General features: G+C 35.3%; 1 protein-coding gene across 1 annotated transcript in view; it reads left to right on the forward strand.

The window, feature by feature from the left end:
- Senp7 (SUMO specific peptidase 7) overlaps positions 1-14,771 on the forward strand; it is a 99,058-nt gene that overhangs the window by 66,068 nt on the left and 18,219 nt on the right. Inside the window, exons 10-14 of the mRNA XM_051191690.1 lie at positions 1,637-1,794; positions 4,744-4,887; positions 7,214-7,247; positions 10,558-10,737; positions 14,287-14,549. Coding sequence (XP_051047647.1) covers positions 1,637-1,794; positions 4,744-4,887; positions 7,214-7,247; positions 10,558-10,737; positions 14,287-14,549 — 779 coding nt within the window. The remainder of the gene's footprint in view (positions 1-1,636; positions 1,795-4,743; positions 4,888-7,213; positions 7,248-10,557; positions 10,738-14,286; positions 14,550-14,771) is intronic.

Here is a 14,771-nt window from a genome sequence, read left to right on the forward strand (position 1 = left end):
AAGATTGTACAGACACTCATTTTCAAAGCTTACGCAGAGCTTTCGCTTTTCTCAAGTTTTCCTAAGGCTGTTTGGGCTTCTGGGAAATACTTCCTCAATGGTTCCCTTTTGAATCTTGTAATATTAACTTAGGTAAATAAGTGAGTCTGGAAACAGTGAGTTCTTTGTTTCCTTTGATTTTAGATTCATTTTATGTGTATGAGTGTTTTGCTTATGTGTATGTATATGCACCAAATGAATGCCTGGTGCCTGGTGCCCTGGAACTGGAGTTACGGATGGTGACGAAACCAGGTCCTTTGTTTTTTTTGTTTTTGTTTTTTTTGTTTTGTTTTGTTTTGTTTTTATAACCAAGTCCATTTAAATGAAAGCAAACATTTATAGACAATATTTGAGAATTTGGGCATCGTTCTTTCCAAACTACTTCCTGCTGGTAAGGGGCGCTGTCATGGGGAATTCTAAGAAGATGCAGAAATCCTAAACCAGGTCCTTTGTAAGAGCAGTAAGTGCTCTTAATCATTGAATCATCTTTCCAGTCCAAGGAATAAGTTTCAAAAGTAACCAAACAATTAAAAAAAAAAAAGATTCTCTGAAGACTATGTTGTTGAAGTGCAATTTAAATTCAATTTGTTATTAATTTGATTTGATCAATTCTTAAAAATTGTAGTTGGCTTCTGATAGAAAAATTCAAAAGGCTCTAAAGGGTACACAGTGATTTACATCTCTATCTGCTATCCATTTTCCCCTCCCACAAGAAAGTAATGTGAAAGGACTTAGGGCATAATTAGGAGTGATAATCACAGCACTTTGTTAGAACTAGAAATTGTTTGTAAACTTGCCTGTTCGTTCTATCACTGTAACAGAATACCTGCTATAATTACACAAGTAAAGACTGGGCGGGGCGTATAGTGTAACTCAGTGGCATAGTGCTTGGTTAGCCTTTACAAGACTCTGGATTCCCTCTCCAGCACTAAAAAATGAGAAAAGGAAAGGAAGGATAAAATCCTGATATTGGTGCAGAGTTGAGAGAGGGAGGGGTGAGGAAGAGATTTGTTTTGTTTAAAGTTATCTAAGCTTCTGTCCAGTGAGTAGACCCAGTGCTTTGGGCCTCTGAGGGTGCATGTTCTAGATGGCAGGAAATGTCAGGGAGCATTTAGGAGAGCAAAACCACATATTCCATTCTCCAGGGAGCAAAGGGTATGGCTTGACCAGCAACTCCATATCCTTTGTGGCAAGCCCCAGGGATCGAAGGACAAGATGGACCTGAGGATCTTCCACCAGTAGGCCCCACCTCTGAAAGGCTCAGCCTCATCTCAGTAATAACACACATGGGCCCAAGTTTTTAACTGGCAAATCTTTGAGGACATTCAACATGGAGAGATACCATGTTTACTAATGGTTTTAGTCATCTTTAAATGTCTTTATTCTTTAGAAGTCAAGATTTTAGGAAGCTATTGAACAATAATGCTGATGGGGAATCTGTATATAACTACTACTAATTAGGTAGTGAAAGATAGGTTAAAGTTGAGTATAGATTTGTAGGTTTAATGTGATTATTAAAGATAATTAGAAAGGTTTTTTTTTTCCCTGTAAGTCATTATTGTAAGACATTCATAACACGTTTTCCCTTTCCCTTTAGTTGTTGTTTCCAGTGATGAAGAAGGACCCATTGAACATAATAACTCAGCAATTCTAAAGTTACAGCCTAGTCAAGATTATGAGATTGCAAGTGAAGGTCAGGGTATGTCTGAAGCACATTTGTCAGAACTACCACTGGGTGCCTGTGAGTCAGTACAGGTAATTTATTTCTGCTTTCTCATTATCAAAGCTTAAACAATTCTTCTACATATTTACTTATTTCTGTGTATATGTGTGGATGTGCAGGCCATGGTACAGTTGTGGAGGTCAGAGGACAACCTGCAGGAGTTCTTGTCGCTCATTATGGATGTTCCAGGGACTCAGCTCAGTTGTTAGGCTTAGTGGAAGGTACCCTTATCTTTCAAGCCACATTTCCAGCCCCCAGTAAAATATTCTTATTGGTTAATATCTACTTATTGTTTTAGTAAGCAGAATATGATGACTAAGATTATGCAGTTCCTGAATGTGGGTTTTACAGCAACTTTCCTATTAGTTTTAGTAAAACGCTTTTTTAGTCTAAATATTCTGTGACTTGAATATTTTTGTGTTGTCACTGAATTGTAACTTTGATATTTGTCTGCTCTTGGAGTAGTATGCCTACTTGGAATTATTTCTTTTCCTCACATCAAGTTGTCTATCTTCAAATATAGAGTCTATAGTGAAACATAGGTTTGATGTCACAGGGTTCTTAAGCACTTATGTCTCTCTTTAAAAACATGTATTATTTTGTCTGGGGTTGGATCTCAGAGGAATTAGAAGGAGTTGACTGTGACTAGGACCAAAATACATTATATGCATGTACGAATTTCTCGAAGAATTTATAGTATTATAATATGTAATTCTACATAACAACTATTATTCTGTCATGTGTTTAGATGAGTTGGAAACTGTTCACTAAACTGGGGGCTTTACCTGTAGTGTTTGGCACAGGTATCTTCTGTTGCCAGTTCAAAAGTTCAGTCTGGTTTTACATAGAACATACACTAAAAACCTCAGTCTGTAAAGCAGCCTTACTCTGATTTGGCCTCTTCGGATACCCTGTTGTGCATCAGTGGCTCTGTGTATAAATGCTGTGTGTTGGGGATACACAAAAAATATTGTACAAGAAAATGCCTCCTGGCAGTCAGTGTCTTTGTTACTCTTTGTTGACAACCGTTTATCTCTAGTGTTATAAATACTATATGAAACTGATTACTGTTTCATTCTTGTCACTGAAAAATATGTTAATAAACAATAGCAAGAATATTATCTTGGTGAGTAGAAGGAATTTGTTTGAATATTTGACCTGATTTTGTGTCTTAGATTTGCTTTTTGCTGAGTGCAGGACCACAAAGAAGACGTTAACCAACCACTCCAGAAGACTCTTAACTTTATTTGTAAAATGGGGAGGGGCAAGATAATCTGTTTGGTCAGTTGTCATAGAGATTAAAAGATCTGAATCATTTAAACATTTATTTGAAATGAAAGTACAATTTAATCTAAAACGTGTTTCCATTAATGTAAAAAAAAAAATGAATAAAACCAGTTAGAGAATAGTGAATTCAAAATAGTGGCAAAGGAGAATATTATTATTGAGTTTAGTCTTAGGATTAATTTTGGGTTTGGGTTTTGATTTTATTTAAGTAAATAAAAACTCAGTATCAACATCTATGTTGGCTTTTTCTCCATGAATAATCAGTTATTTAGGTCATCCTTTTTTTTTTTTTTGTCATTACAAAGAATTCCACAGAAATGACTGATTAAACCTGAATTTCGATCGAGAAAAGCAAAGTGCTCCATCTCAGCCACTTATAAATACTCAAGTAAAATATGTGGCCAGAGAATATTAATTTTAAACCAAATTATTCTTTCTCTTTTTATTTTATGTGCGTGAGTGTTTTATTAGCATACATATCTGTGCACCCCATGTGTGCAGGTCAGAATAGGGTGCCTGATTTCTGGAACTGCGAGATCTCAGGGAATCAAACCCTGGTCCTCCTGAAGAGAAGCCAGTGAGTGCTCTTAACCACTGAGTCATCTTTCCAATCCACCAAATAATTCTTGAACTTTCAGTCTAGCAAGTTGACTATATCAAAAATTGTAATAATTTACAGTTTCTAGAAATTTTCAGATTCATATATAGTGCTTACTCTGATATGATTAGGTCTTCTTCCTTCATGGCCATATTTACTTCATGTTGTGCTGTCTTCTTTATGAAACCTTGGCTGATTTTTCCGGGGTTCTAGGTTCCTATTCCATACCCATTTCTCCTGTTCAGGGTGTAGTTTACCATAAAGAAATAATTAGTTACATGTCTGTCTGTTTCTTCTTTTTTTTAATTCATTTCTCATTAAGATGCCAGTGATAAAATTTCTTCTGTCTCTTCTACAAGGCTTACAAATTTGTTGAAAATAGAAAACATATCCCAACAGTTTTAATCTGTTTTATTTCCAGCACAGTGAAAATTAATAAAATCATTAGAGAAATATTTGACTTCAATTAACATTAGTCTAATTTAATTAAATAAATATCTCTAAATGTCCTCTTGAGTTTATACTGTTTTCAGGTTTAAAAGGGGAGAATAAAAACCATAGCTCTTCATCCTAAGAAACTCAAAAGTTAATGAGGGAGGTTTATGCAAGAATATAAGTAACCATAAAACAAAGGACAAATCTGGCAGCAATTTTGTTTGGTTTTCTATACCCAGACAACTTGCCCCCAAGTCACTGGCTTTTCTTCTCTATACTCCCTCCAACCCAAACTTTAAGTAAACAAACTTTGTTGTGTAATAATCTGGTAAGAGAATGATATTAAATGATATTCAAGATACTATTCAAAATAGGTATAATGTCTTTCAACACATCCAAAATATCCCATAAAATTAACCTCAAGTCTATTTTCAGTTTTACATATGCACATACAAAATCTAAGAATGTCCAAGATTCAAAATTAAAAATTAAGTTTAAAATCTATATTTTATACAAAAAAAATCCTATTGACTATTTTGTCACCTTAAGAACAGTCTAAAGTTTTTTAATCATAATTTAAAGAATTTTGTCTTTGAATATAATTTAAAACTTTTTTAATAATTTTTAGAGATTTATACATTTGTAATTTTTTCTTTGTTAGACATCTGAAGTATGTCCCTACAATCCTGACATGGAAGATATTTCCTGTATTAAACCTAATAGTGAAATGGATCTGAAACTGGATATTGCATTTACTTCTGTGTATATTGGTAAAGTAAAAGGAGCTTCAAAAGGTTGTGTCACGGTAAGTAAATCCTATAACTTTTTATGTCGAAATCTCAGTAATGTCTCACCACATGATTGCCTAAAGACGAGCTGTAAAAGGACCACAACACTAGACAAAACCAAAGTGGAAGGGAAGGACCACAGGCTTCAACTGTACACAAAGAACTACAGGCAGCTAAGAATGCTGAGAGCAGAAGAAACAGTCTTCCCCAGGGAAAACACACGATTTATCCCATACCAAATGATCTGCTCAGAAAGCAAACATACAAACAACATTATACAGCCTGAGCTGCTTATATTTAGAAATACATGTATATCTGTGTATACAAACATGCATGAAAACAATAATTAATGAATCCAGAAGCTATGAATTTGAAAGAGAGCAAGGTGGAGTATGTGGAAAGGCTTGGAGGGGGGAATGGGAAGGGAAAATGATGTAATTATAATTTCCAAAGTAAAAGAAAAAACCATAAAAAATATTAGTGACCATATTTTCACTTTCAGAATAGTGTAAAGTTTGTTGCAGGCAAAATCTAGAACCAACAAAAAATCTCCATAAAGACCACAAACAATTTTGTATACCAAGACAGCAGCTGTTAATTTGGAATGTATATATGCACATATATCAGGATTATTCTGCAATTTGCCGCATTAAATTAATTTACTTCTCCTTTCCATTTTGGGATGGATGTCTTTTACAATTTCCATTTGTTGTTCATTTCAGTTATCCAGGTGTTTTGCGTTGAATATTGGGTTTATGTTGGCCACAGTAGTACTCATTTGGGAGGCTGAGGTGAGGTGGTCACTTGAGCCCAAGAGCCTGAAACCCTGACTCAAAACAAACTTACATATTACAGGAAAGCAGCTTAATAAATCAGCGTAAATTTATGTACATGATGAAAGACTGAGGAACTGTATAATATATAGAATTATGATGGGAGAACACATAGACAGTTTGTAAAATTAAAACAGGAAGTAACAAGGGAAGAGGGTAAAAGTCTTAAAAATGTATTGGTTTTCAAAAGATATTTTATATGTATTCTTTTTCAGATAGAGTTCATGATTTATTGTATCAGAAATGAAAGAAATATTTTTGGTGGGTAAATATATTAGGTAATTAAATTTAATTTTTCAAACATTAGAGGACAAACTATGTTAGACATTATTGTAATTAAGATAAATTTCTCAATGATAGTTACTGTTTAGCTGGATTTGGAAACTAATGATGCAAAATATAATATGAATGTAATATAATTTTAAATTAAAAAAATAAATGGAATAAAAATAAACCTGTGTTGTCATTGAACACTTTGTTACTTGCCTAGAACTCATATGCTGTGTATTTGATTTTTTATCTTATATTTGCAAGTAACATCTCTGATATAGTCAACAATGTATTGATTGACTTAGTCATAATGTGTTGATTAGAAAAGAAACTTAACCAAACAAGTATAGGCAGATTTATTTGTTAGTAAGGGAAAAGCAATTGTCAAAACACAAACCTGTTTGGATAGTACATGTAAAGTTTTGTCGTGAGAGTTATAAGTACAACTTAAGTTGCACAGACACATAGAAGATAACCAGAGGAGATAGTTTAATGAAGTAGAAGGATCAGAAAGAGCAAGGACCTCAGTCAAAGGGAGTTCCTGAACAGAGCGAAGAAATGATTGCTGGAGATAAGAGAGAGAGAGAGTGATGCTCTACTAAAGTTACTTAGCAGAGGGCTGTGCTGGCGTGAGACTTACTTTATGCCATCCTTTGACAGGTGCATCACTGTCTTGAAGTCAGCTTCATTAGACTTTTGTCACCATTCTTTATTAAGCATTGCTGCTGTTGTTCTGTTTGTGTGTAGTAAAAATAGTCTTCTGAGTTCAGTTAGTTTTCAAAGACAAGACCCACAGCGTATGGGGATATAACTAAGTCTTGTGATAATTTTAATGTCTTGTTACAGATAAATAGTACATTGTCACCATTGTTTGATCAGTTGTCTATTGTGAGTTTGGCTAACCCCTAAGAGAGTAGTCATCTTCTTTGAAGGTAGTTGCCTTGTGTGGTCTCTGGCATTTCTTTAGAGTCTTAGTTCTTAAAATTTCAGAAAACACTTTTGAAAAGTAGAGTCTTACCAATTTTTATAAGTGAGTATTTTGGTTAAGTTACTCACACAGTTAAAGACTCTGAACCCTAAAACTAAGTCTTTACTTTGAGATAGTTCTTTGCTTTGATTCTTTAATAGTTTATTAAGTACTAAAAATCGAATAGTATTAAATACTTGAATATTAAGAAAATTGAATAGAAATGCACTTGGAGTAGTAACTCATTTTTTTGTTTCATATTTTCTTCTTTAGTTCACAACGAAGTATATTAAAATCCCATTTCAAGGTAAGCCATCTTTTCTTAGTGAATTTTTCATTGTAATTTTGAGTGTGTAGTAATTTATTAGGAAATTAACAAGTTTTCCATCACTTTTCAGTATAGAAAATAAGTCAAGTAAAGGTAGTTGAATGTTTGAAGTCAACATTTTTTACAGTTCCAAAAAACTTTAAAATATTTTATAGTACCCAAAAGAACATAATAATTATTATTTTATTGACTGTAAACCAAATGATAGTAAAGTACTCGATGCTTTCTTAGGATTAACAAAAATAAAATTTGACAGCACAAGTATTTTGCTATACATGAAAATGATTAAGATAAGAACTAAAGAAAAAAGCACACAAATGTAGTATATATTTGTATAGACGGAGAGGTTGTTTTGTTTTGTTTTTTTTTTTATTAATTGTTATTTAAATTAAAAACAATCTTATTTTACATATCAATCACAGTTCCCTCTTCCTTCTGTCCTCCCAGTCCCCCCCACTCGCCCCTTATCCCACACCCTATCCACTCCCCAGGGATGGTGAGGGATCATCAAAGTCTGTCACATCATTTGGGGCAGGGCCTAGGCCCTCCCCTGTGTGTCTAGGCTGAGAGAGTATCCCTCCATTGGGAATGGGTTCCCAAAGCCCATTTATGCACTAGGGATAAATACTGGTTCTACTGCCAGAGGCCCCATAGACTTCCCAGGCCCCCCAACTGATACCCATGTTCAGGGAGCCTGGTTTAGTGTCATGCTGGTTCCCCAGCTGTGAGACTGGGGTCTGTGAGCTCCCATTTGTTCAGGTCAGCTGTTTCTGTGGGTTTCTCCAGCCTGGTCTTGACCCCTTTGTTCATCACTCCTCCCTCTCTACAACTGGATTCTAGGAGTTTGGCTCGTGCTTAGCTGGGAATTGTCAGAGAGTTTTTTATGCTATATCTTATCTAAGTAAAGCAGAATGGAAATGTATACTTACAGTTTAAAGAGACCCAGACTATTTTCTCATTCTTTCCCAAACAAATTTCAAAATACTTAGTGATGAAAAGTAATAACTGAAAGAGAATAATCTAAAGAGACTATTCTCTACATACAGATACACATAGATAAACACTTCAGATATGAACTAGAGTAAAAGAAGCATCATCATGACATTGAAGATGTAATTGAAGCAACTTCATGTTGCTCAGCTGAGAACTCTGTTACGGTAATAAATCTAATTAATGATTGGATTACCATTTAAGTCGTGAGAACATAGAAGGTACATGATAACTTAATATCCCTGGTAGAAAACACTAACATGATTTAGAACTAATTATTAAGAGCTAATTAGTGTTACCCTTGTTCGGTTCATGTTTGGGCAGTCATATTGGTGAGACTTCATGGGTGTAGCTTTGGACATCCATAGGAGACACAATCTCACAACAAACTCTGTGATCTGCTGCTCTTAGTCTCTCTGCCCCCCTCTTCCACAAAGGTGCCACAAAGGCACCACAAAGGTGCAGGTTCTCTGTTGTAGATGTATTACTTGAAACTGGGACCCACAAGCTTTTTGATTAGTTGGGCTTTTTCTGTAATGGTCTTTGTCTGCTGCCAAGAGAAGTTTCCTTGATGGGAGGACAAGAAATATACTTATATGTGGGTATAAAGACAAATATTTAAAATATATTTAGGGATAATGGTGGTTGCAGGTTCTCCTCCAAGACAGTTAGCTAAGTTTCTAGAACCAAGCATGACTTCCCTTTGGCGAGGACTCAAGTCCTTTTAGAGAGCTGTTGGTTACCACCAAGGTATGCATGCTTCACCCTTTACTGTGCCATGCTTGTAGTCATTGTGGTTCATATGCATCATTGCTGGGTCGGACTGCTGGCTGCCTTCCTCCTTTGGAAGCCTGCACTGTGGCTTCTGGTACCATGAGAGCTAGTTCTCAGGGAGGAGGCATTCAAGTTAGTTCAGATCAGAGGCCTTGGGCCCTGTGTCTGATGTGCGGTGTCTTCGGCAATAGGATTTACCCTCCACCTCTCAGGGCAGCTAAGAGCAGTAGCCTATAATGTTTGGGAGTCCCTTGGATGACTCTGACCAACAACTCCAAAGAGGGTTTCTCATCTCTGGTGTTGGGGTTTTTGTTAGATGGTCTTTGTGTCTTGGAGGGAGCATTGTCAGTCCAAATGGGAAAGTTTTGTTTAAACTATATAGATTTATACATAGGCTTGTTGTGTATTATAATTATTTTTCGATTGTTAGTCAATAATATGGTTCTTTATGACCTTTTCCGACATCCTTAACTGTTATTTTACCCCCTCCTTCCTTTTGTATTTATCTCCCTCTTCCTCGCTAACTAGAAGCCCTCCATTTTCTCATTTTCCCCTTCACCCTTCCCTATTGCTCTCCTGTAATGATCCCTTCTTACTTTCCTGGCTTCTGCAGTAACTCCAGGCGCACTCACTTCTGAAGAGATGAAGCTAGACACCTCCAATAAGAGACAACATGCCACCTTTTTCTCTCTGAGTTATCTCACCCAATGTGATCTTTTCTGTTCTACCTGCAGAGTCATAATTTTATTTTATTTTACTAGTTTACAGCTGAATGGTATTCCGTAATGTATATGTACCACACTTCCATTATCCATTAATTGGTTGTAGGGCGTTTATGTTATTATGAATATTATGAATACTCTATTATGAATAGAGTAGCAATGAATATGGCTGGGCAGGAGTCTGTGGAGGATGATGCAAGATTTCAGCATATGTCAAAAAGTTATACCATAATTTCTTTACTGTCCACCTCTTTTTTCAGATGAATTATCATTATGTACTTTTTGAGATTATAATAAAAATTACATCATTTCCTCATTCTCTTTCCTCTTTTAAACTACCTTCATGTACCCCCTCTTTCTTCTTTCAAACTCATGGCCTCTTTTTCTTTAACACACAGACACACAGACAGACAGACAGACAGACAGACAGACAGACACACACACACACACACACACACACACACACACACACACACACACACAGTCCTAAATATATCACTACAACTTGTTTAGTCCCTGTAATGTTACTTGTGTGCATGTGTTTTCGGGGCTGACCACTTGGCATCGGATAACTAAGGTGGTATGTTCTTCTCTGGGGAAGACTGTTTTCCCGTTCTCACCATTTCTTAGATGACAACTTAATTAAGTTTTCTTTTGGCAATTTCACACATATTCCTCCCCAGATTTCTTCTGGGAACGGTGTTTCATCACAGCAATAGAAACCCTTACTAAGACATAAAGTATATCAAGAAATAGCAGAGATGGTATATTACTTTTTAAATTGCTTGTTTTGTTTATTTCAGTGGCCGTGAATGAGGTTTCGCTGTCAGTGGACACCATACATTTAAAGAGGTTTGGGTTATGGAAAAGCAAGGATGATGATCACAGTAAGAGGAACCATGCTATCATTTTCCTCTGGGTTTCCTCAAAGTATCTTCAAGAGATTGAGACCCAGTTAGAGAACCCCATGTTAAGCCAGCAATGTGAGTATAAGGGTCATTCCTAAACTTTAGGAGAACCTCAAATTTATATGTAAAGTACTTTCTTCTAAGAAAACTTAATAGACTATATTTTATTGGATTGAAATTAATTCCCTTGAATTAAATGTTACCCACTAATATTAAATAAATTCTTTTACCTTTCCACTTGATTTTGCCTGGTAATTTTATTCAGTTATGGAAAATTATCACGGAATATCTAAAGAGTTGTAAATGTTTTTTGCAGATAAAACATCTCTGTGCCCTTAAAACCATATTTCAGTCTGTTATCTTTGGTTATATTCCTGTTTTGATTAGTTATTTTACTTACTGTATAAAACAATTGCTTTATCATGACATTTTCATATTAAACATACTTTGTGTTTACATTCCATTTCCCACTCTTTCTCCCCTCCCCCTTGACCCCCTCCCACCCCCCCAAATAGTCTGCTTCTGCTTTTATGTAGTGTGTACATGGCAGTTGTGTAATTGATGCATAGAAATGTTACTGGTTTTCATGTATTGGTTTTGTATGCTACTCATTTGATGAGAGTGCTTATCAGATCTAAGAGTTTTCTGGTGGGATACTTAAATTATAAGATCATGTCACCTGCAAATGAAGATAATTTGACCTCTTCCTTTCCTGTTATTATCACTTTTGTTTCTTTCTCTTGCCTTATTGCTCTAGGTAAGACTTCATTCCCTAGCTTGATGCTTGATGAGTGAAGGGAGCACCCCTACCTTGTTTCTGATGTGAGGCGTGCTCTCCATGTTCCTATGTAGTATAGTTTTAGGCATGGATTGTTGTATGTAGCTTTTATTGTGTTGAAGAATATTCTTTTTATTACTGGTTTCTTTAAAGCAAAAGGATGTTGAGTTTTTTTCTTTGTTTGTTTGTTTGTTTGCTTTGTTTTGTTTTGTCAAAGCCTTTTCTACCCTAATTAAGGTGATCCTGTGATTTCTGCCCATAAATACATTTATGCATTTGATTGTAGTTGTTGATTTGCGTATGTTGAACCATCCTTGTCTCCCTGGGATAATATTAGCATGTTATATGAGTTTTATCAGGGTGTTCTGGAATTCAGTTTGCAGGAATTTGTTTAAGTGATTTTATGTCTGTGTTCATTAAAGAATTTGGTGTATAGTTTTCTTGTGTGTTGTGCCCCTATCTGGTTTTGAGAGCAGGGTGACCCTGGCTTTGTACAATGAATTGAGTAGTGTTGCTTCTCCCTTTTTATTTGGTGGAATTGTCTGGGAAGCATTAGTGTTAAATCCCTCCGTCCCTCTGTCCCTCTGTCCCTCCGTCCCTCCTTCTCTCCTTCTCTCCTCGTGTGTGTGTGTGTGTGTGTGTGTGTGTGTGTGTCTATGTCTATGTCTATGTCTATGTGCTTTGTATGTGTAGGTGCCCATGGAGGCCAACAGAGTGTGTAGTTTGAGTTTTAGGTAGTTGTGAGCTACTTGGTGTGTATTGGGAACCAAACTCAACTTCTCTGGAAGGGCAGAAAATACTCTTAACTGACTCAGCCACCTCTCCAACCCTGTTCCTTATTTATTTATTTATTTATTTATTTATTTATTTATTTATTTATTTATTTATTTATTTATTTACTTACTTATTATTTATTTAATGGTCTTTTACTTATTAGAAGAATAGGGCAGTGAATCTGAATGGTCCTGTGCTTTTCTTTCTTGGGATATGCCTTAGTATTTCTTCAACCTTGTTGTTTGTGATACATCCTGTTACTTTTTTTTCTTTTTAATGTTATATCTTCTTGAATTATCTTTGACAAGTCATACTTGTGTAGTTATTCCAGGATTTTAGAATGAATTTTTAAAGTGTTCCCTAAAGGTCCCTTGGATTTCATTGATATCTTTTGTAACGGTTCCCCTCTCATATCTAATTTTAGTAATCTGTGACTTCTTTTTGTTCTGATCAAGTTGACTAAGGGTTTCTGAGCCTATTTCTTTGTTTTTATATTTATTTATGTCCATGCAGGTGTATATGCCTGTGCGTGCACACACATGATGTGCCACAGTGCCTGTGTGGAAGTGAGAGGACACCTTTTGAGTGTCAATTTTCTTCTACCGTGTGGGTCCTGGGGATAAACTCATGTCTTCAGGCTTGGTGGCAACCTTCTTTCTTCACCCCTGGAAGCAGCCCACCAGTCCCAGGCTTTATTTTGTCTAAGCACCAACTCTTTCCTTGACTCTTTGCGTTGTTCTGTTACTGTCTATTTAATTAAGTTTGCCCTGATCCTTATTTCTTTTCATCTACTGCTTTTTGGTTTGGCTTGTTCTTGTTTCCAGAAATCTTTCTGATTAAAAAAAAAAAAAAAGTTGGTGTAAGAATTCATTGCTATAAACTCTTAGAACAGCAGTATCCTACTGGTTCTGGTAAGGTGTGTTTTCGTTTCATTTGACTCTAGGAATTCAAAATTTCATTCCTGCCTGATTTCTTCAATGATCCAGTGGTTGGTCACTAAGAGTGTTTAGTGTTCAAGTATTTGAGTTTCTCTCTTGCTCTGGATTTATAGTTTTATTCATCTTGTGATGGACCTGATGCAAGAAATTATTTTACTTTTTTTGTATTTGTTAAGACTTACTTTATGGCCTAAAGTGTGACTTTAGAGAAAGTTACATTATCCATGGTTGCTTTTCCTAAGAGATTTTGCCCATTATTTCATTATAAACTGTGACATAATTAATAGTCAAGTTAAGTAAATAGATAATTTTATATTCTATGTTTTCTTAGTTTCAGCTTATGTACATATCAGACTTCTAATACTTGAGTTGAGTGCTTTTCTGTGTGATCTGATAGCACATACATAGCTACATTTATGTATCCTGAAATATTAGCTTGGTTCTTCAACTCCTAATGGTATCTGGTTTAGAATTAGGTAAATAAAGTTAGTAATATTTTTCTTACTGCTTTGATTTCATTCTCTCCCCTACTTTTTTTTTTTTTTTTTAAATATATGCTAGGTGTTATAGGGATTTGAATTTTATACTCATAAAATTAATATTTTCCTGTTGTAATTACACATAACAGAGAAACTCATAATTAGATAGTAAGAGGCAGTGGAATTATGAAGAGCCATTTGTAATCATGGGTGGCTTGATATTTGTGTCTGTGTGTGACCATTATTGAAATGGTAGGTAAAATAAGGAAGAGAGTTGTTAATCAGAATGCCTTTTTAGCTGATAGGTGGATCTGTGGTGGAGGTTAGAGTAAAATAAATAATGGCTTGATTATTATTCATTCATTTATACACTCATAAGCAAATACTTACTAGCATCTTTTAAATGCCAGGTACAGCAAATGGGACAGTCAGTATCATTTGGAATTTTAATTCCAGGGAAGTAGAATAGGAGCCTAAAAATTGTGAATTGGGTTTTTGATTACTAGCTGCCTATTTAAACTTGTCTGTTATTACTTAACATACAAAATACTTGGTTGAGTTTTACATAAAACCAAATTACTGTTATTCACAATTAGATTAATAACAGTTGTCTTTTACAAATATTGATAAAATTTGATTTTTTTTTCTTTTATAGCAAAAGCCACTGAATTCATTTTCCTTGAGTTAAACAGCTCAGTTTCACAAAAAGAAGAATTGAAGTTGAAAGATATTATGATGGAAATAAGTACGACCAATGGAGAATCAGAACTCTCTTCTCCGTTGTCTTGGGCTCAGGCATTACCTTTGTTTCAGGATCTGACTTCGAAAGATAGCTCTTTTATTCACTGCCACTGTGTTTCCACGCCCTCTTCTCCTGTTGCTGCTGATGCAGAGATGAAGAGGAAGTCACTGTCTCAGGTCAGCACACGATTAACGCAATTGACTGAGGATGGGTAGCGAGCTAAAGATTGTTTTCATTGTTTAAAGTGCTGTTTTGTTCAGAGTACATAAGAGAGCAAAAAAGGGTTTCCATCATAAACGCACATGTACATAACGTTACTGGTAAATAAGTAAAATATAAGTCATACCTTTTGTAGATTGATTAATACTTGGGGCTTTTAACTGTCATTTATGTCTAGA

The sequence above is a fragment of the Phodopus roborovskii genome, unplaced genomic scaffold (assembly GCF_943737965.1).
Source record: "Phodopus roborovskii unplaced genomic scaffold, PHOROB, whole genome shotgun sequence".
Taxonomy (NCBI): Eukaryota; Metazoa; Chordata; class Mammalia; order Rodentia; family Cricetidae; genus Phodopus; species Phodopus roborovskii.